General features: G+C 42.5%; 1 protein-coding gene across 4 annotated transcripts in view; it reads left to right on the top strand.

The window, feature by feature from the left end:
• tbc1d22a (TBC1 domain family, member 22a) overlaps positions 1 to 22518 on the top strand; it is a 181392-nt gene that overhangs the window by 18098 nt on the left and 140776 nt on the right. For all 4 annotated transcript variants that reach the window (XM_029630023.2, XM_029630021.2, XM_029630022.2 and 1 more), the window contains exon 6: positions 17262 to 17332. In XM_029630023.2, coding sequence (XP_029485883.1) covers positions 17262 to 17332 — 71 coding nt within the window. The remainder of the gene's footprint in view (positions 1 to 17261; positions 17333 to 22518) is intronic.

The raw sequence follows: 22518 nt of genomic DNA, 5'->3' as shown, positions 1-22518 counted from the left end.
CCCTCTAGTGTAGAACGACCCCTGACTCTTGTCCTTGATGTTGGGGGTTGTGTGTGTATCAGGGAAGGTGTGCACGTGCGCTTCATTCTTTCTTCAGCCTGATGGATTTCAGCCTGGTTTGTGGCTCTAGCCCTCCATCATGTTGGGATTTGTCTCCAGAGGTGTGTGTGTGTGTGTGTGTGTGTGAAACTGACTGACTCCTCCACTCTCTGCTCTCACCTGTTTAACGATTAGAAGATGGGCTTGGCATGGGATAGAGCGAGGCTAAAACCGTTAGGCCTAAAATGAATCACTCTTTTCCTTGTCATTCCCAGTTTCTATGATTTTAATTGTCACAAAGATTTAGAAAAGACAATCAGGTACTTTGGTTATTCCAGATGCAATATACAGTTTTTGTTTCTAATTCAAGCATTCATCAGCCATCTGTGTTTGTGGGTGGGTGTGTGTGTGTGTGTGTTATTTTGAGCAGTTTGTCAGGATTTCTGTGTTTCTCCAGACAGAGCAGTGAACCTGGCAGAGGTAGGCAGGCTGACAGAGCGGAACAGAGCAGGCTTTACGGCACTAAGGCCACAAAGACCATGGCAAGAGCAGGCCAAACCCATTTATCACCACGGAGAGTGAGAATATGACTGGATCTCATTCACAGCCTCTTATCTGTCTCCCTTTTGCTGTCTCGATCTTTCTCTCTCATTCTCACTCTGTCACCTGTCTCTACCCCACCCTGCTCTCTCTGAAAAGTCATTTAAATGAATTTAATAATTTCTCATAATGTTATATATTAAGGCATAGTTGAAATATTTTATCAATCGCATAAAAATCAACATATCAGCCAGGATCGGAATGACACTTTAGAGCGTCTGTGAGTGCGCTCATTACCTGCATGTAAAACGATTGGGCTGTTTCTCAAGTGGAGAGACAGACAGTCGGACATTGCAGTAGCAGGCAGTCCTAGACTATAAAATATAATAGTGAACAGAACAAACTAACTTGGTAGCGAATTAAAAAACATCTTGTCGCCCGGCTAGTTAACTGTTTAACTATTATTAGGGTCTATTAATGTTTTCATCATGTCCCAAAAATGACATTCTATGATTCATTTTAGGGCTGACCCTATTTAGTTGACCAGTTGATTGTTTGGTCGATAGGCTGTTGGTTGACCAAGGTTTTTTCTTTTTTAATTGAGCAGTGGCAAAGGGTGGCTACTGTGAAGAATCTCAAATATTAATATTAATAAGTCCTTTACCAGTCGCTCAAGTGTTCTTCCCCTCATAGACAAAAAAAGTGCATGTGTATGCACACACAGAATCAGCCAAAACAAACAGCTTGGAACCCCCCTTAGTTGGTTTGTTACGCATGTATTGTTTTAGGCCAATTCTGGCCTTTGGGGCTACCATCCACTCATCTATGGACAAGTTCTGGGCGGGCTGAAAATGGATCTTGCAGGCCTCAACCATGCTGGGGTAGAGAGGTTTGACTTTGCAGAGCCTGTCAAACCTTGCGGTGCCTCTCCTCCTGTCATTCTCATCAACTTCTGGGTCACTGATTTGAAGCGCCCGTGAGATATTTAAAAACCTTGTAGAGGACATGACAGTAAAAAGTAGCAGAAAAGGTCTGACATGGAAATGGGCTTCCATGCCTCTTTCTTTCCTGCTTGCTTCCTAGCCTCATACTTGTTAGTATTACACACCAGGGAATCAACAACTGCCGGGGTGAAAAACAATTGAAAAAGTTTCATGGGGCTGTATTTTGCTGTCATGTCGAGCTGAGGTCCTGGTGGCCTTTTTGGTTGGAATATTGGAGGACGTGGCTCCACATCCTCCTCCAGCACAGAGTGCCATTTCTCTACCCCTCTGCCAGCAGTTTCCACACTTCCCCTCCTCCGCTTCTTTGTTACTGTCTTCACACCTCTAGATGGCCGGGCGGGGGTAGGTGTGGAGCCGGAGACAGCAGGAGTCCGGCTGGATGAACCCGTTTCAGTGGGGGATGGGCACCTTGGCACCCAGTCGCTATCACTGTGAAAGAAATCATAAAAAAATATTTGTATTGTATGAGCCTTTTATCATCACATAAAATAAACAGATATGCATTGTATAGAGCAGAGGGAACAGTCACTAATGTAAAGTGCTGTTCCATTCAACTCCGGCCATTGTTGTGGGCCTGCTCTCCCCCCAACAACACCCAATGGCTATTTCATATGGAAATGGAGAGGAGTAGCACGTGCAGTGGCCATGTGGGTGTTTGCTGTTCTACTCAGTTCCATTTGAATAAAAAATTGAAAATATATATATCTGACATGGAATATACACACACACACAGGTTATGGGTCGTACACATACATACATACACACACACACACACAATATAGGCAATGTGTACTTTACACATTTCATCACGCATTTCATTGCAAATGGAAAAAAACAAAAAATTAATATTTTTGCAAAAAATAAATAATATATTTATATTTCATAAAACTGCATTAGCACTTACCAGTCCAGAAGAGTGTCCTGTCCTTGCAGAAACAGCTCCTCGATATTTGAATCATAACTGTGTTCACTCAAAGATTTCTCAAACAAAAAATCTGTCTCACTTTCGCGGTCAATCTCTTCTATAATCTGGTGCAAATCTGTATACTTGGACTTCGCTTTTCCTGATTTATTCGCCATGATGTCTTCAAAGAAATCGTTGAAAAAACACTTCCAAAATACTACTTTCCAAAACACTGCTGTGCGTGACTGCAACTACTCTGACGGTCAATGGCGAGAATGAAGTTCGTTACGCGTGTGTTTACTAACAAGGGATGGTGGTCCAACCCATAACCATCACATACTGGCATTTACCTCAGCTCATTGGCTATCTACCCACCTAGATTTCAAGAAGGTCAGTGGTCATTGGGCAGAAATAGTCAATCAACGAAGCTTCGCTAATATTATTGGTGCGCAATGAGGTCTTTGCTCGTTGTCTTCAAATCAGTTCACTTCGGTCAATACTCCCCGCAAAAAAAAACTATCAAGTTTGGCTATGTTGCAAACATCCAGAGGATTTCAATGAAACCAACTATGACTAGATAAACGATTGTTTAGTGTGTGTAATTACGTCGAATGCTCCGTTGATAGAGATGGAATTCACGACACAAACGGTTTACGAAATGTTTCGTTTTAAGCTATAAAAATGGATTTTATCACAGAAAACGGCACTTAATTTGATCACTGGGACCCTCAGGAAGAGAAATAAGAGCAAGATATCAGCATGTAAGTCATAATTCTACCTTCAGATATGAATGTGTCAACTGTCATGGTGGAAAATGTTTGTTGTTGATCGCTCTTCTCAAACAAAAGCATGGAATTTGTTCTCTGTAATAGCTATTTTAAATTGGAAAACGTAGTTTGATTACCAAGATCGCTAGAGCGCGATGGGACAAGCACATCCCTGCCGGCTAAACCCTCCTGTAACCCGACCACGCTTGGCCAATTGTGCGCCATCCCATGGGTCTCCGGGCTGCGACAGAGCCTAGCAACTGCGATGCAGTGCCTTAGACCACTGCGCCACTTGGGAGGCACACAATGTGTGTCAGTTGATCTTGTCACTTTCTGTAAAACGGAATATGTATACACTACCGTTCAAAAGTTTGGGTCACTTAGAAATGTCCTTTCCATGAATACATGCATGAAATGAGATGCAAAACTAATAGGAAATATAGTCGAGACGTTGACAAGGTTATATAGGCGGTGGCCCGTTCCTGTAGGTTCATGCTCTACAACATCCGCAGAGTACGACCCTGCCTCACACAGGAAGCGGCGCAGGTCCTAATCCAGGCACTTGTCATCTCCCGTCTGGATTACTGCAACTCGCTGTTGGCTGGGCTCCCTGCCTGTGCCATTAAACCCCTACAACTCATCCAGAACGCCGCAGCCCGTCTGGTGTTCAACCTTCCCAAGTTCTCTCACGTCACCCCGCTCCTCCGCTCCCTCCACTGGCTTCCAGTTGAAGCTCGCATCCGCTACAAGACCATGGTGCTTGCCTACGGAGCTGTGAGGGGAACGGCACCTCAGTACCTCCAGGCTCTGATCAGGCCCTACACCCAAACAAGGGCACTGCGTTCATCCACCTCTGGCCTGCTCGCCTCCCTAACACTGAGGAAGTACAGTTCCCGCTCAGCCCAGTCAAAACTGTTCGCTGCTCTGGCCCCCCAATGGTGGAACAAACTCCCTCACGACGCCAGGACAGCGGAGTCAATCACCACCTTCCGGAGACACCTGAAACCCCACCTCTTTAAGGAATACCTAGGATAGGATAAAGTAATCCCTCTCACCCCCCCTCCCCCTGAAAAGATTTAGATGCACTACTGTTCCACTGGAGGTCATAAGGTGAATGCACCAATTTGTAAGTCGCTCTGGATAAGAGCGTCTGCTAAATGACTTAAATGTAAATGTAAATGTAAATATATAATTATTTTTAATTGAAATAATTGTGTCCTTCAAACTTTGCTTTCGTCAAAGAATCCTCCATTTGCAGCAATTACAGCCTTGCAGACCTTTGGCATCTAGTTGTCAATTTGTTGAGGTAATCTGAAGAGATTTCACCCCATGCTTCCTGAAGCACCTCCCACAAATTGGATTGGCTTGATGGCACTTCTTACGTATGGTCAAGCTGCTCCCACAACAGCTCAATAGGGTTGAGATCTGGTGACTGTGCTGGCCATGCCATTAGACAGAGTACCAGCTATACCAATACCTTCTCTAAATAGTTATTGCATAGTTTGGAACTGTGCTTTGGGTCATTTTCCTGTTGTCGGAGGAAATTGGCACCAATTAAGCCCCATCCACAGGGTATGGCATGGTGTTGCAAAATGGAGTGATAGCCTTCCTTCTTCAAGATCCCTTCTACCCTGTACACTTCACCACCACCAAAGCTCCATCACATTGTGTCTCATGAATGTTCTTCTTTGTGATCTGAACACCTCCAACTTAGATGTCTGTGTTATTTTGCCCATCTTAATCTTTTCTTTTTATTGGCCAGTCTGAGATATGGCTTTTTCTTTGCAACTCTGCCTAGAATGCTAGCATCCCGGAGTCACCTCTTCACTGTGGACATTGCGACTGGTACTATTTAATGAAGCTGCCAGTTGAGGACTTGAGAGGCGTCTGTTTCTCAAACTAGACACACTAATGTACTTGTCCTCTTGCTCAGTTGTGCACTGGGACCTCCCAAATTAATTTATAAAGCCCTTCTTACATCAGCTGATATCTCAAAGTGCTGTACAGAAACCCAGCCTAAAATCCCAAACGGCAAGCAATGCAGGTGTAGAAGCACAGTGGCTCAGAAAAACTCCCTAGAAAGGCAAAAACCTAGGAAGAAACCTAGAGAGGAGCCAGGCTATGAGGGGTGGCCAGTCCTCTTCTGGCTGTGCTGGGTGGCGATTATAACAGAACATGGCCAAGATGTTCATATGTTCATAAATGACCAGCATGGTCAAATAATAATAATAATCACAGTAGTTGTCGAGAGTGCAAGTCAGCACCTCAGGAGTAAATGTCAGTTGGATTTTCATAGCCGATCATTCAGAGTATCTCTACCACTCCTGCTGTCTCTAGAGAGTTGAAAACAGCAGGTCTGGGACAGGAAGCACGTCCGGTGAACAGGTCAGGGTTCCATAGCCGCAGGCAGAACAGTTGAAACTGGAGCAGCAGCACAGCCAGGTGGACTGGGGACAGCAAGGAGTCATCATGCCAGGTAGTCCTGAGGCATGGTCCTAGAGCTCAGGTCTTCCGAGAGAGAGAGAAAGAAAGAAAGCGAGAGAGAACTAGAGAGAGCATACTTAAATTCACACAGGACACCGGATAAGACACTCCTCTTTCTATTCTGGTTAGTCAGTTTGCGCTGTTCTGTGAAGGGAGTAGTACATGGCGTACGAGATCTTCTGTTTCTTGGCAATTTCTTGCATGAGAGAGCCTTCATTTTTCAGAACAAGAATAGACTGACGAGTTTCAGAAAAGTTATTTGTTTCTGGCCATTTTGAGCCTGTTATCGAACCCACAAATGCTGATGCTCCAGATACTCAACTAGTCTAAAGAAGGCCAGTTTTATTGCTTCTTTAATCAGAACAACAGTTTTCAGCTGTGCTAACATAATTGCAAAAAGGTTTTTCTAATAATCAACTAGCCTTTTAAAATGATAAAGTTGGATTAGCTAACACAACGTGCCAGGAGTGATGGTTGCTGATAATGGGCCTCTGTTCGCCTATGTAGATATTCCATAAAATATATATCAGCTCTTTCCATCTACAATAGTCAATTACAACGTTAACAATGTCTACACTGTATTTCTGATCAATTTGATATTTTAATGAACAAAAACGAGGACATTTCTAAGTGACCCCAAACTTTTGAACAGGTTTGTAGTTAAATTGAGGGTTAATATAAATAATCATAAAACATATTTGGTTGCAAATCTGGTCTGCACTTTATTTTTTATTTTCCATTATTTATTATGATTAAATAGCCTGCCTAAAAGAAATAATGAGTCTGGTTAAGCTACGCAGAATTGTATTAAATTAGCTTCAAAACAAAGGTTTCCTCAAACAATAATAATAATAAAAAGCTTGTTTTAGCTTTCTTATCAGAGCTAGCTGGCTAACTCATTGATACTGCTTTGGCCTGGCCTCAGGCAGGGGTCTAGTTAAGCAATGACTGAAAACTGATAAAGATACTGTACATGGGCTGCATTTTGAAATGGCACCTGGTCAAAAGTTGTGGAATATTGGCCTATGACAAATAGACTGCCATTCCAGACACATGTGAATCATGATCTTAATCTAATGTCCTTTTTTGCGATAAAATTTAACCACTTTGAAAGAGGCAAGTTTGGCTAGTTCTGTCATTTGATCTGCACCATTTGGAACAGTGTATATTTTATCCCTGTCCTTCTGCTTTTTAATGAGTGTTTTCAGAAACCCTAGTATAGATGCCAGCGTGTAGTTGTGTGAGCTGGATTTTTCGAGTCACAGCATCAGCTTTTACAGTTTATTTTGAGAGACTAAGAGCGGCGAACACCAGCCAATTACCTCTCTCTGATGGCGGAAACATAGCCGTTTCCATGGCGATGCTCTTTCCTCTTAGGTCTTGCTTAGACTTTCTCGCTCCTACTCTACCTCACTTCATCCCTGGCAATCTTCCCTGGACACTAAACCCCTCCCTCCCCACATACACTCCCGTTTTACTCCCTGCCCTTTCTCCTTTCTTTTGCTGACTTGCGTTCCCTCTTTCTTCCTCTTGTTAGTCTCTGACTCTACCTCTTCTTTCTGCTGTGTCTCTCTCCATCTCTTTTCATCTGCTTCTCTCCGCCTGCTACAGTTGGGGGAGCTGCTGATCTATGGAACTCCTTCTCTTGCTGAAGCATCTAAATGCTTCTGCTGCTACTTATCGTTTTTCTCTGCATATCTGCCTTTCTTTCTCTCTCTCTGTCTGTCTGTCTGTCTCTCTGTCTGTGTCTGTCTCTGTGTCTGTCTCTGTGTCTGTCTGTCTGTCTGTCTCACAGTTACAGTTGACAATCCTGTTACACAGCCATTTCCCAATATTATAGGCTTACCACCACAGCCATAACATTCTGTAGTTCAATTGAATTCTTATGTCAACTATTAACTCAATTAGTACATTTTTTTTGAATCTGTACGGGGAATGGAATTTCTGATGCATCTCTCCGTTGTGTATGAAAATATGATCCTCCAAAATCTGGTTTTCTAGTAAATAGGCTCAGGGTTTAGTCAAGAGAGTAGATATCCCAGGTCAAGCACCGGATGGCTAGTTAAATTGTCTTTTAAGACGACATCATCCAATGATGAATACCCCCCTGGAGAGTGGAACGTAGATTAGGAGCGCAAGACACTCCCCTCTCAAAAAACATAAACAGCATCTCCGTCTTGGAGAGTTGAACCACTATAGCAGCTGAAGTTTCTCTCTGGTGAGGTACACTATTTCACACCTCAGTGGTCATTTGAGACCAGAGGCTAAATGACAACTACTGTGATGATTATGTCTCTCATGGCGATGCCCTAGGCCTAAAGCTGCTCTACTGTGGCAGGTCTCACCAGGCAGGCTGTCATGTGCCAGTTGTCTCTTTTGATTGCTAATTCCTTTGTGCGTAATTACTTGGCACACAGTCAGCTGTTTTGTCACCAATACCAGTTGTTTTTGCCTGTCCATGCCAGTTATACAGTGGGGCGAAAAATTATTTAGTCAGCCACCAATTGTGCAAGTTCTCCCACTTAAAAAGATGAGAGGCCTGTAATTTTCATCATAGGTACACTTCAACTATGACAGACAAAATTTGAATTTTTTTTTCTCCAGAAAATCACATTGTAGGATTTTAATGAATTTATTTGCAAATGAGTATTTGGTCAATAACAAAAGTTTCTCAATACTTTGTCATTGCCAACAAAGGGTATATAACAGAGGTCAAACGTTTTCTGTAAAAACAAGGTTTTCACACACTGTTGCTGGTGTTTTGGCCCATTCCTCCATGCAGATCTCCTCTAGAGCAGTGATGTTTTGGAAAAAACCCTTATCGAAGTCCAAAACTAACAAGAACGTCACAAAATGTTGTCATAATATACAGTGCATTCAAAAAGTATTCAGGTCCCTTGTCTTTTTCCACATTTTGTTACATTATAGCCTTATTAGAAAATGTATGAAATATGTGTTTTTCTTCGATTTACACACACTAGCCCATAATGACAAAGCAAAAACAGTTTTTTGAAAATGTTAGCAAATGTATTAAAAATAAAATACTTATTTACGTAAATATTCAGACCCTTAGCTATGAAACTCAATGTTGAGCTCCGGTGCATCCTGTTTCCATTGATCATCCTTGAGATGTTTCTAGAACTTGATTGGAGTCAACCTGTCGTAAATTCAATTGATTGGACATTATTTGTAAAGGCACACACCTGTCTATATTAGGTCCCAGAGCAAAATCCAAGCCATGATGTCAAAGGAATTGTCCATAGAGCCCCGAGACAGGATCATGTCGAGGCACGGATCTGGGGAAGGGTCACCAAAACATTTCTGCAGCATTGAAGGTCCCTTAGAACACAGTGGCCTCCATCATGCTTAAATGGAAGACGTTTAGACGCGTCATACCCAAGTCATACCCAAGACGACTCTAGGCTGTGATCTTTGACAAAGGTTCTTCAACAAAGTACTCAGTAAAGGGTCTGAATTCTTATGTAAATGTGTTTCAGTTTTATATATTTTTTTTAACAAATGAGCAGAAATGTCCCAATCAGTTTTTTTTCTTTGTCATTATTGGGTATCGTGTGTAGATTGAGGATAACAATTTAATCTATTTTAGAATAAGGGTGTAACGTAAATGTAGAAAAGGTCAAAGGGTCTGAATACTTTGTATGCGCAAACTCCTCCGAATTGTTTCGGCTGGGAAGCATGCGGATGCCTTGACGGTGGTAGTATGACTCACTAGATTACAGTGGCAGCCTGGCAGAACTTTGTCTTCCCATAGTAGGTCCAAGAGTATGAACTCCCCATGAACCAAATAATATATAGATCTGGGGGCCTCTTCATAATCCCTGCACTCAAAACTGCCACTTCGTCTACAGTATACTTTAGAACTTAAAACATTTCATTTTTACTCAGCCTCATTAAAAAGCTGGCATCATACACACACTTTAGAGACTTTTAGGGAGAAGTTTAAATAAGTTGGTTTTGAAAAGTGTCATCTGAAATTAGAATATTGTACGTTAACTTCACGGGTGAAGTAGGATAATTTATAAGAAGCAGAGGAATTTATAATGCAATCAGTTTAAAAAGCCGACCACCTCTCTCGGCAGTGACTTTGAGAGGCCGGGCTAGGGGGAGTTGACTGGGTCCTTACTGTACCGTTCACTTCCCAGTCACCAGCACTATATCTCACCATGGCTGCGTCCCAAATGGAACCCCATTTCCTGTATGGGCCTAGTGCACCATATATGCTTGGGTCAAAAGTAGTGCACTTTATAGGGAAGAATAGGGTGCCATTTGGGACGTAGACTACATTTCATCGTCCAGAAGCCAGGTGGTAATACGGAGGAGTATCTTTTTACTGGACTCCCATTAGTTCACGAGCCTGTCGTCACCAGCTGCTTGTCTCTTCGTCCTTTTACCTGAGTTAACAGCACGGTACTCTGTCTCTCACATAGACAGACTCAGTGCTTAAGGTTTAGAGCATCAGCTAAAACTTTTACAGCGCTGAATAAATGCGTCAGGCCGGATGACATCCCTGTTAGCCATGATAGGGATGATGTGGCGGTAGGCCCTAGTTTGTCTGCTGGGGATGTTGTCTTGGGCTCCCTGCGTTGGAAGAAATGGGGATCTGCCTGCCACTAATATTGTAGCCCCTCCGCGTTAGTTTTACAGGACTACACGAGACACAGAGTGCAGCAAGATGTTGCTCGGGATGTGGATTTAGGCTTAGCTCTAATTTCTTTATTGGGTTGTTGTCGGCCATGATAGGAATAGGCCTACGGGATCTGCTGTCACTTTCTGATATAGCCTATCACTTTATGGTTTTTCTCGGCCTATGTCTGACACCGACAAGGAAGTGTTTGTTTTGTAGTGTCTGTCTATGAATGTGAGCTGTGTGTGAGGACCTCTTGGCTGTCTGTCCGCCCCATTGCCCTCTCCATCTGAGTCGTGTCTGACTAGTGCATGGCTCCGGCCTGCCAACTGTCTGCCTCCCTCTGCCATCACTTCCTCACTCAGTCAGCACACAGACTGACAGCTCTCATCTTTCCTGATAAATGGCCTGTCTTTCTCTGCCTTTCAATTTTTTATATTTTTTATATTTTTATTCCTCCCTTTTACGCACACACACAGGATGTGGACTCAAATCCAAGCACTTGACTCTCCATCTGGAGATTTGAACGACACAATCTGTGTTGGGATTGTACCGTACATTATAAACATTGCAATATTGAAGGTATTTAGCGTCCATTACTTCAACTTCTCCCATAGGGATACAGCTGTTAAAATGCTTAAACAGGAGGTACACGATGTTACGAAGTACCGGCGCGGCCACAAGCGAAAATGTACTGTAGCCAAGGCCTATCCCGCGTGAGCTCATGAATAAACCATTAACGCAGTAGTCTAAAGGACAAGGTGTCTGGGATAGGAAGTGACCTCCGGGGGAGAGGTTCTATGACGCAACACAGTGCTTCCCCTAGGATCTAGTGAACATGACTGTTTGTTTTAACTTGTTGAGGACGTGGTACCGAAGTGGGGACCACAATCAGCAGAAATGCTCAAGAGCGCCACCATAGAGGTTGATAAACCTCAAACTTTCATTAAAATTGACATACAATATACTGAATTAAAGCTACACTCGTTGTGAATCTATCGACCAAGTCAGATTTGTAAAATGCTTTTCGGGGAAAGCATGAGAAGCTATTATCTGATACCATGCACCCTCAAAATACTGCACCGTCACCTAAAACTACAGATTTTGCGTTAGCCGTCGCAAACGAAAACGCTGAAATAAAATATAAAACATTCATTACCTTTGACGAGCTTCTTTCTTGGCACTCCTAGATGTCCCATAAACATCATTTAGGGTCTTTTTTCGATTAAATCGGTCCACATATAGCCTAGATATCGAGCTACGACTTTGTTGCGAGTAAAGAAAATAAATTAGCATTTCATAACGTAACGTAATTTTTTAAAATTCAAAAAGTCGACGATAAACTTTCACAAAACACTTCGAAATACTTTTGCAATGCAACTTTAGGTATTAGTACACGTTAATAAGCGATCAAAATCCTCAGGAGGCGATGTGAAATGATTAGGTGGTCTGTGGAGAAAATGCTGTCTTCAAAAGGTCGAACCAAAATCTGGGCGGGGACAGTAGGAAAGGAGTTCCCTTGTTTCGGTTAGACCAAGAATCAATTGCGCAACAAATGACGTGACTCTAGACAACCTGGGGAAGCTGTAGCCAATGAAAACTCGGCTCTATGTAATTCTGTTCGCTTTGAACAATTGCCTGTAGTCGCGGAAGAATATATTTTTCCATTTTCAGTGAACAGATTTTCATGCACTATTCGATGAAACGCACCTTCTGTAAATGCCACAGGCGTGATTTAAACAGTTTTGGAAACGTCTGAGTGTTTTCTATCCACACACACTAACCATATGCATATACTATATTCCTGGCATGAATAGCAGGGCGCTGAAATGTTGCGCGATTTTTAACAAAAAGCTGCGAAAATCTGCTTGAATTCTGAACTTCCCTAAGAGGTTTTAAAGCTGCTTTCCTTCTCCAATTCTACACCCCTCATATTGTGCAGTTTTAAAGTTTAAAGTTAATTTCTGCCAAGTCTACACACTTTCAGTGTCTTTGCTATAGAAATAGGCCTACGGTATATTCTATTTGTCATTAGTAGTCTGTGTTGGCGTTTTCATTTAATTGGCATTCGGCTTTAATTATTTGACTCTGCCTGTGTCACCCTGTCTAGGATATGCCTTTTCTCGGTTTCTCTTAGATTATCCTCATAGCTCACAGACACAATGCCTACTGACTGACTGCGTGCTTCACACTGTGCTTTTCCTCATAATCTCACTCAGGGCTCTGAGACTATTGATTTGATTTAGCCCTGGGTCCACGTCCCTGGGGGACCTTGTTCAACTAGTGTTTCAGGCTTTGCTGTTTTATTCTAATGAACAAGTGATATATATTCTTGAAAAAGCGGTGTTTTCCGAGAAACGAGACGGCCACTAATGAAACGGCATTTGCAATTTAACACCAGGCTCGAGGAAACTGAGCAAGGTCGTGTTTTTCTCTCGCCGTGTAGCAGGAGCTCCGGATGGCATTTCCTCATCTGTGCACTGACTGAGTCAGCTCGGGAGGGGATGTTGAAGGGGCAAGCAGACCACGTCTTAAATCATATTATATTACCTTTTTAAAGTGCACTCATGTTAACCATTAGTGCTCTACTCTCAACCAGAGGTACCCATGTACTGTTGACCTAATCCCTATGCGTGAATAGAAAGTCATTAGAGATTTCCCCAGTTTTAGATTTTTCGAGTAGTGTTTCAGAATGCGTCGAGCACAGAGGGCGTGTTCCGTCACGTTCCGTGATGTTCCCTCTGTGATGTATGGCTGCAGCGGGCAGATGCTCTCACACTGCTGGCCAGATTGGTGCCAGGTAAATGTCTGACCTCCAGCCCTCCCAAACACAGAAGCCTTGCACGTATGGCCATGAGAACGGTCGCCTTTCCAGGTCATCAGCGCCCGAGGAGAGAGACTGTGTAAGTCTGTGTCTGACTCTCTCTCCCCACTGTGAGATTAATGTCAGTTGGGAAACAGGTAGTTTAATTAACGGCTAGTAAGATAAATGAATCAATTAATGCGGCTGACGGCGCAGATGAGGGTTCGAAGGTGCAGAGTGCGGACTGACGAGAGACACCGTTGAGTAGCTCTGTATTTAATTCATTGAATGGATTCCTTTCCCTATGAAGTTTCTTCCCTCCCTGTAAAGCCTTGGGGTTCGTTAAAGCTGCCACCTCAGTGTAACTGTGAATGTGGTGTGGTTCTCCCTCCACTGTTGTCGATCTACCTCTTTTTTTTTTCTCTGCTCCCTTCCTTCTCTCTCTCCTCCCTCTGCTCCCTTCCTTCTCTCTCTCCTCCCTCTGCTCCCTTCCTTCTCTCTCTGCTCCCTTCCTTCTCTCTCTCCTCTCTCTGCTCCCTTCCTTCTCTCTCTCCTCCCTCTGCTCCCTTCCTTCCTTCTCTCTCTCCTCCCTCTGCTCCCTTCCTTCTCTCCCTTCCTTCTCTTCTGCTCCCTGCTCCCTTCCTTCTCTCTCTGCTCCTTCCTTCTCTCTCTGCTCCCTTCCTTCTCTCTCTGCTCCCTTCCTTCTCTCTCTCCTCCCTCTGCTCCCTTCCTTCTCTCCTCCCTCTGCTCCCTTCCTTCTCTCTCTGCTCCCTTCCTTCTCTCTCTGCTCCCTTCCTTCTCTCTCTGCTCCCTTCCTTCTCTCTCTGCTCCCTTCCTTCTCTCTCTGCTCCCTCTGCTCCCTTCCTTCTCTCTCTCCTCCCTCTGCTCCCCCTTGCACTCCCCCGTCCTGCAGTCTTCTCACATCCCTCTTTCTTCTGCATCATTTCATCATGCCTCTCCTCTCCTTCCCAACAGCTGCCCTTTGGCTCTAGAAGGTTAGGTTTGGGTTAATTACCAAGCCCATGCCATTCAAATAATCTCCATCAAATTGTATTGGTCGCGTACACATATTTAGCAGATTTTTTTAAATAATTTTTTTTATTGTGGGTGTAGCGAAATGCTTGTGTTCCTAGCTCCAACAGTCCAGTAGTATCTAACAATACACATCAATACACACATCTAAAAGTACAAGACTGGAATTAAGAAATATGTAATATTAAGACGAGCAATGGAGTACAAATACAGTACCAGTCAAAAGTTTGGACACATCTACTCCAAGGGTTTTCCTTTTAGTTTTACTATTTTCCACATTGTAGAATAATAGTGAAGACATAAACTATGAAATACCACACATGGAAATCATGTAGTAACCACACACACACACACACATTTGTAGGATAGGGTAGTGTGTGTGTGTGTGTGTGTATATATATATATACAGCAATTGTTGAAAAGGATGGCGTTGACGTAGAATACAGTATATACATATGAAATGACTAAAACCTTATTTAAACAAGTGACCAGTGTCTATGTGCATAGGGCAGCAGTCTATGTGCGTGGTAGAGTAACCGGGTGGCAGTCGGCTAGTGACGGTGACTAAGTTCAGGGCCGGGTACTGGGTGGAGGCCGAACAGTGATGGCTAATTTAACAGACTGATGGCCTTGAGATAGAAGCTGTTTTTCAGTCTCTTGTCCCCAGCTTTGATTCACCTGTACTGACCTCGACTTCTGGATGATAATGGGGTGAACAGGCAGTGGCTCGGTGGTTGATGTCCTTGATGATCTTTTTGTTCTTCTTGTGACACCGGGGGCTGTAGATGTCCTGGAGGGCAGGCAGTTTGCCCCTGGTGATGCAGACCGCTCTGAGCCCTGTGGTTGCGGGCGGTGCATTTGCCATACCAGGCGTTGTTACGGCCTGACGGTATGGTCTCAATGTTGTATATATGCATTACATTAGTGTTTCAAGAAGGCGTATGCTTTACGTCCTGATAACTATATACATTTCCTGTCTCTACCTGCTAGGGAACCTCAGGGCTTCTGTTTAAAAGCTTTATTCTGTGCAATTCCATACTGATGGGCTGCGTCCCAATAATCTCCTTCCTCCTGAAGTGTGCACTTGTTCACATCCCTTTATGGATTTGAGAGGATATGGCTGGTATACGGAAACCAACTATAGCCCGTGCCTACTCCAATTCTATCCTTTTAAACATGTGGGGAGTAGTGAACGATTGCACAGTTCAAGAAGAAGGATAGATTATTGGGACACGACCATAGTGTGCTGTGGGCTGTGATTCATTATAGAATCTATGTACCTCACCAGAGGCCCTGGAGATACGGAGAGGTAATATGGAACAATTTCTATATCCTATAGGCTTTATATAGTGAATGCTTGATTTCTGGCTTTTTGCTCTCTTCTGGAAAAAGTTTTTTGAATCTCATTGAGAATGAAAATAATAAATAAAAGGGTAAATGGATGAAAAACAAACATGCTCAGAATGTAGCCTTGCCTAAGTGGCGATGGTATACAAAGCAGCAGTGATGGGCTATACAACGTATTAGTAGTTGTGTAAGTGGACACTCGATGTAACCAATGGACTAATCCAGGCCTTCCTGTTTAGAACGGGACAACATTTCCCATTGCAATATCGGTCACTAACACAATATTGTCTTGCGTTTGCTTTAGAACTGCCCGGCAGTAATTTGGAACAAATCAACGTCTGCCGTGTTATACCAGTTTTGCGCCAACGCTCTGAGCAAGAGTGGAGATGGGAGCTTAGGCCTGAGTCAGAGATGCTTTTGTTTTTACATGGAGGTAGGTAGAGTGGGAGGGATGGAAGGAGAGGTGTAACGATAGAAAGATGGAGAGCAAGGAAGAGTCAGAGGGAGAACGGGAGGGGCGTTGACCTGGTTTGCCTGCCGTTGTCATCTCATTTACACACATCAGTCCCCCCGCTCTCCTAACACGAGTGAGACAATGCACAATATGCAATTACACTGAAGAGATTCTTGTTGAATTTGTGTGGAATTTTGATTGGAATAGGCAGGCGGAATGTTAATGATGCAGTCCTAAACTTTGGTTAGGCTGAAGCGAAGTTAGATGCATGGCCGTTGGTGAACTATGGTTGAATGACACAGGTGAAGGCCTTGTCTGTGTCCCAAATGTCACCCTAGTATTTCATTTATAGTGCACTACTCTTTACCATGGCCAATAGCACTGCCCACTCCCGCAGAGTTTGAAGTATGCAGTGGACATTATGTGAAAGAATCCAGAATTAAACCATGGTTGCGTCCCAAATGGGACCCTATTTCCTATATACAGTAGTACACTGTTTTTGACCAGAGCACTAATGCCCTGGTCAAAAGTGCACTACATAGGGAATAGGTTGCCAATTGGGACACAGCCAATATGAAGAATCCAGCATAAACCATATTTTCTGGTGGTTTTATAGACCCAGGGGGAGACCCTCTTTTCCAATTTAAAAGTCAAATTTGCATCTCTGTGAGATTGATTCACATTAATGCTCGTGGGCCCCAGAACGCGGCCTCCTGACCATGTGGTGGGAAACCTCTTTAAACCCGTCAAATGCTAATGTTTTGGATGTCAGAGACGGAGAAGCTTTGGGTTTGGAATTCATTTGCATGTGTAGGATATTGGGAATTTGGGGGAAAATATACACCAAATCAGAAAGCTTCATGGTGTTGTCTTTCAAGGAAATATGTTTTCCTGTAGAGCCAACATATGTTTTGGGTTCATTTCCTGGCATCACGGTCTATGTATGTGTTGGATAACAGGCAATTCGGAGTCTTTGGGGGAAATAGGCTACACAGTAAATACGCATGGCGCTGTCTTTCCAGGAAATATGTTTTCCCCCTACGCAAACATGAGAAATGCCTTAGGATACAGATACACCTAAAGCATCAGCCTAAGGTTTTGTAGTATAAAATCTATTATTATTGTCAATTATTAGACAATTATTGTCTTTTTTCTTTTGCTTTCTTCAGGCAAAGAATCTCAGTGGTCTTGTATGTTCTTTGAAAATGTCATAACGTAATTCTCTGTCTGTTCCCCTTTCAGAGGAATTACGAAAGTTGAGCTGGTCTGGAATTCCGCGCCAGGTTCGTCCAATCACGTGGAAGCTCCTTTCGGTAAGTAAGGGTGTTTTCACATATAGTCCGCTTTTTAAAATAACAATCTCAGTCATATTTTAATGGTGTTATCACACTTGGTCCCTTTCAGCAAATTTTTCTGTACTCTGTACGTTTTTCGTTCTGTGTGAACACTCAAAAGAGCCCCTGAAGCGAACCGAACTGAACTGACCATCTCGAGAGGGGGGCCATAGCCTATCTTGGGTGTCCAGTCAAATGTACGTGTTAATAGTATCTTCTGATAAATTATGAGACATAATTGTTAACTAAACACAATCTATTAGCTTCCAAAATGTAGTTAGGTACAGTTGAAGTCAGAAGTTTATATACACCTTAGCCAAATACATTTTGCACAATTCCTGACATTTAATCCTAGTAAAATTCCCCTGTTTTAGGTCAGTTAGGATCCCCACTTTATTTTAAGAATGTGAAATGTCAGAATAATACTAGAGTGATTTATTTTCAGCTTTTGTTTCTTTCATCACATTCCCAGTGGGTCAGAAGTTTACATACACTCAATTAGTATTTGGTAGCATTGCCTTTAAATTGTTTTACTTGGGTCAAACGTTTTGGGTAGCCTTCCACAAGCTTCCCTCAATAAGTTTGTGTGAATTTTGTCCCATTCCTCCTAAAAGAGCGGGTGTAACTGAGTCAGGTTTGTAGGCCTCCTTGCTCGCACGTGCTTTTTCAGTTCTGCCCACACATTTTCTATAGGGCTGAGGTCAGGGCTTTGTGATGGCCATTCCAATACCTTGACTTTGTTGTCCTTAAGCCATTTTGCCACAACTTTGGAAGTATGCTTGGGGTCTTTGTCCATTTGGAAGACACATTTGCGACCAAGCTCGACTGATGTTGCTTCAATATATCCACATCATTTTCCGTCATCATGATGCCATCTATTTTGTGAAGCGTACCAGTCCCTCCTGCAGCAAAGCACCCCCACAACATGATGCTGCCATCCCCGAGCTTCACGGTTGGGATGGTGTTCTTCGGCTTCCAACCTCCCCATTTTTCCTCCAAACATAACAATGGTCATAATGGCCAAACAGTTTCATCAAACCAGAGGACATTTCTTCAAAAAGTACGATCTTTGTCCCCATGTGCAGTTGCAAACCGTAGTCTGGCTTTTTTTATGGCGGTTTTGGAGCAGTGGCTTCTTGCTTGCTGAGCGGCCTTACAGGTTATGTCGATATAGGACTTGTTTTTCCTGTGGTTATAGATCATTTTGTACCTGTTTCCTCCAGCATCTTCACAAGGTCATTTGCTGTTATTCTGGGTTTGATTCACGTTTTTCGCACCAAAGTACGTTCATCTTTAGGAGACAGAACGCATCTCCTTCCTTGGCAGTATGACAGTTGCGTGGTCCCATGGTGTTTATACTTGCGTACTATTGTTTGTACAGATGAACGTGGTACCTTCAGGCGTTTGGAAGTTGCTCCCAAAGATGAACCAGACTTGTGGAGGTCTACAATTTTTTTCTGAGGTCTTGGCTGATTTCGTTTGATTTTCCCATGATGTCATGCAATGAGGCACTGAGTTTGATGGTAGGCCTTGAAATGATTTCACAGGTACACCTCCAATTGACTCAAATGATGTAAATTAGCCGATCAGACGCTTCTAAAGCCATGACATTGTTTTCTGGAATTTTCCAAGCTGTTTAACCTGTGTAGGACCAGAACTACTTTCCGCTAGCGGAATCCCTCGCCAACAGCCAATGAATTTGCAGGGCGCCATATAAAATCAACAGAAATCTCATAAATCAAATTTCTCAAACATACAAGTATTAGGCACCATTTTAAAGATAAAATTCTCGTTAATCCAGCCACAGTGGCTGATTTCAAAAAGGCTTTACAGCGAAAGCTCCACAAACGATTGTTAGGTAACCACCAACTCACAGAAAAACCCTGCCATTTTCTCCAGCCAAAGAGAGGAGTCACAAAAAGCACAAATGGAGATAAAATGAATCACTAACCTTTGATCTTCATCAGATGACACTCATAGGACATGTATGTTTTGTTCGGTAACGTTCATATTTATATCCAAAAATCTTATTTTACGTTGGCGTGTTATGTTCAGTAGTTCCAAAACATGCAGTGATATTGCAGAGAGCCACATGAATTCACAGAAATACTCATTATAAATGTTGATAAATACAAGTGTTATAAAATTCTCCTTAAAGGCCCAGTCAACTTAATGTATGTAAACTTCTGACACACTGTAATTGTGATACAGGGAAATAATCTCTGTAAACAATTGTAGGAAAGATTTACTTGTGTCATGCACAAACTAGATGTCATAACTGACTTGCCAAAACTATAGTTTGTTAACAAGACATTTGGAGTGGTTGAAAAAGTTTTAATGACTCCAACCTAAATGTAAACTTCCGACTTCAACTGTATGTTTACATTGCCAAAGCAAGTGAAGTACATAATATACAAAAGTAAAATAAACAATAAATTTAACAGTAAAAAGTACTCCACAGAAGTTCCAAAAGAATAGACATTACAAAAATAAACTTGCTATTGACCAAATACTTATTTTCCACCATAATTTGCAAATAAATTCATGAAAAATCCTACAATGTGATTTTCTGGATTTTAATTCCCTAATTTTGTCTGTCATAGTTGAAGTGCACCTATGAAAATTACAGGCGCCTCATCTTTTTAAGTGGGAGAACTTGCACAATTGGTGGCTGACTAAATAGTTTTTTGCCCCACTGTACATTGTTTAATCTGCAACATGTTTCATAATTTTCTGCAAGCCTAACAGTTTCTCACCACCACGGGAGGACACAGTATTACAACTGTTAGAAAACACGGACATTTGCTCAGTACATTGTTTTCACTGAGGAAATGTACGAGTCTGCAGTTAATGATAATGCAGAGGATTTTCCTAAGGTTGCTGTTGTCGCGTATTCCATGGTAGTTATTGGGGTCACAATTGTCTCCACTTTTGTGGATTGGGGTGATCAGTCCTTGGTTCCAAATATTGGGGATGACGCCAGATCTAAGGATGATGTTAGTTTTGGTATTGCCAATTGGAATATTTTGTCTGTATGTTTGATTATTTCATTGAGGATACCATCAACACCACAACCTTTTTGGGTAGCAGGGTTTTTATTTTGTCCTGTAGTTCAAGGTTATTTGACAATCCAGTGGCTTCTGGTAGTCTTAAATTGATTTGTATTTGATCATGTATATGTTTTTTCTGTTTGTTCTTTGTTATAGAGCCAAAAAGATTGGAGAAGTGGTTTACCCAAACATCTCGATTTTGGGGAGATAATTCTTGTTGTTTGTTTAGTGTTTTCCAATGTTCCCAGAATTGGTTAGTCTATGGATTCTTCAATTACATTGAGCTGATTTCTGACGTGCTGTTCCTTCTTTTTCTGTAGTGTATTTCTGTGTTGTTTTAGTGATTCACCATCAGGTTTTCCGAGTCTGTGTGTTTATGGTTGGACAGGTTTCTCAATTAATTTATTAGATTTTTGTATTCTTTATCAAACCATTTGTCATTGTTGTTAATTTTCTTCAGTTTTCTACTTGAGATTTTTTAGATTTGATAGGGAAGCTGAGAGGTCAGATGGAGATTTTCTACTGCCAAGTTTACACCTTCACTATTACAGTTGAACGTTTTGTTCTGGAAGTTGTCTAAAAGGGATTGAATTTGTTGCAGAATTGTTTTTTGGTAGGTTTCGAAACTATATTCCTTCCATCTATAGCATTTAATATTACTTTGATATTGCTTTGATGCCTCATGATTATTTTTCTGTTCAAGTTGACTGATTTTGCTGTGATCTGATCGAGGTGTCAGTGGGCTGACAGTGAACGCTCTGAGAGACTCTGGGTTGAGGTCAGCGATAGAGTAGTCTACAGTACTACTGCCAAGAGATGAGCTCTAGGTGTACCTACCATAGGAGTCTCCTCAAAGCCTACCACTTGACTATGTACATACCCAGCGTGCGACAGAGCTGCAGGAGGTTGTGACCCGTTTTTGTTGGTTATGTTGTCATAGTTGTGCCTAGGGGGCATATGGGGTAGGGAATGCTGTCAACTCCAGGCAGGCGTTTGTCCCCCTGTGTGCTGAGGGTGTCAGGTTCTTGTCCCGTTCTGGCATTTAGGTCAACACGGACTAGTATGTCCCTGGAAATGATAGCTTCTCCATCCTGGAGGGGGAAAATCAGTCTTCATTTTAAACTATGGGGATTCTAGTGGGGGGTTAAAGGTAGCAAAAAGGAGGACATTTTTCTCTTAAGATAATTCCCTTTTCAATTTCTAGCCAAATGTAAAATGTTCCTGTTTTGATTAATATGATGGTGTGAGTTAGGTCTGCTCTATACCAAATTATCATAACCCCTGAGTCTCTTTCCTGTTTCACACCTGGTAGTTTAGTGGATGGAACTACCAGCTCTCTGTAACCTAGAGGGCAACCAGTGGGTCCGTCTCCTCTATACCAGGTTTCTTTTAGGATGACAATGTCTGTATTTCCGATTTCTTTGATGAAGTCCAGGTTCCTGCTCGTGAGGCCAAAGGCAGATGGCCTTGGTTATTCCAGGATAAAAGAATGAAGGCTTTGTGGTTCCATAGTGTCCAATGTGGTTGGTCCAGCTCCACCTGCCTTACCTCCAGCTCTCTCTGTCTCTCTGTCTCTCTGTCTCTCGGTCTCTCTCTCGGTCTCTCTCTCGGTCTCTGTGTCTCTCTCGGTCTCTCCTTGTCATTCATGGAGATGAATAACGTTCTTTACCCCCATTTAAAAAATTAATTGCCAGGCACAAATAATGTATTCACAAGACTCATTAAGCTATTGTTGCAGTTTACAGTGACCAAACTAGTGGGTGACTTCAGTCTGGTGATCACTGCAGTGTGTGGAGCATTACTTTGAGTGGTGTGACTTTCACATTAATTGCTGTGTACACAGACAAAAGCTTATTATATTGCTTAGGGGTATGGCAAAGATTTTGTTAACACAAATTAGTGTCAGAGGTCCGCAAGTTCTGTCTGAGGGGCTGAGATGCAGTGGTGTAAAGTTCTTAAGTAAAAAATACTTGACTACATTTACTTGAACACTTTTCCTAACGACAATAATGTACTTTTTACTCCATACATTTTCCCGGATTCCCGAAAAGTACTCATAACATTTCGAATGCTTAGCAGGACAGGAAAAAGGGGGGTAATAGATACTTTAGGGAA

Source organism: Oncorhynchus nerka, linkage group LG23, assembly GCF_034236695.1.
Source record: "Oncorhynchus nerka isolate Pitt River linkage group LG23, Oner_Uvic_2.0, whole genome shotgun sequence".
NCBI classification, from domain to species: Eukaryota; Metazoa; Chordata; class Actinopteri; order Salmoniformes; family Salmonidae; genus Oncorhynchus; species Oncorhynchus nerka.
Note: the sequence above shows the minus strand (reverse complement) of the source record. Positions and strands in the feature narration are given on the sequence as shown.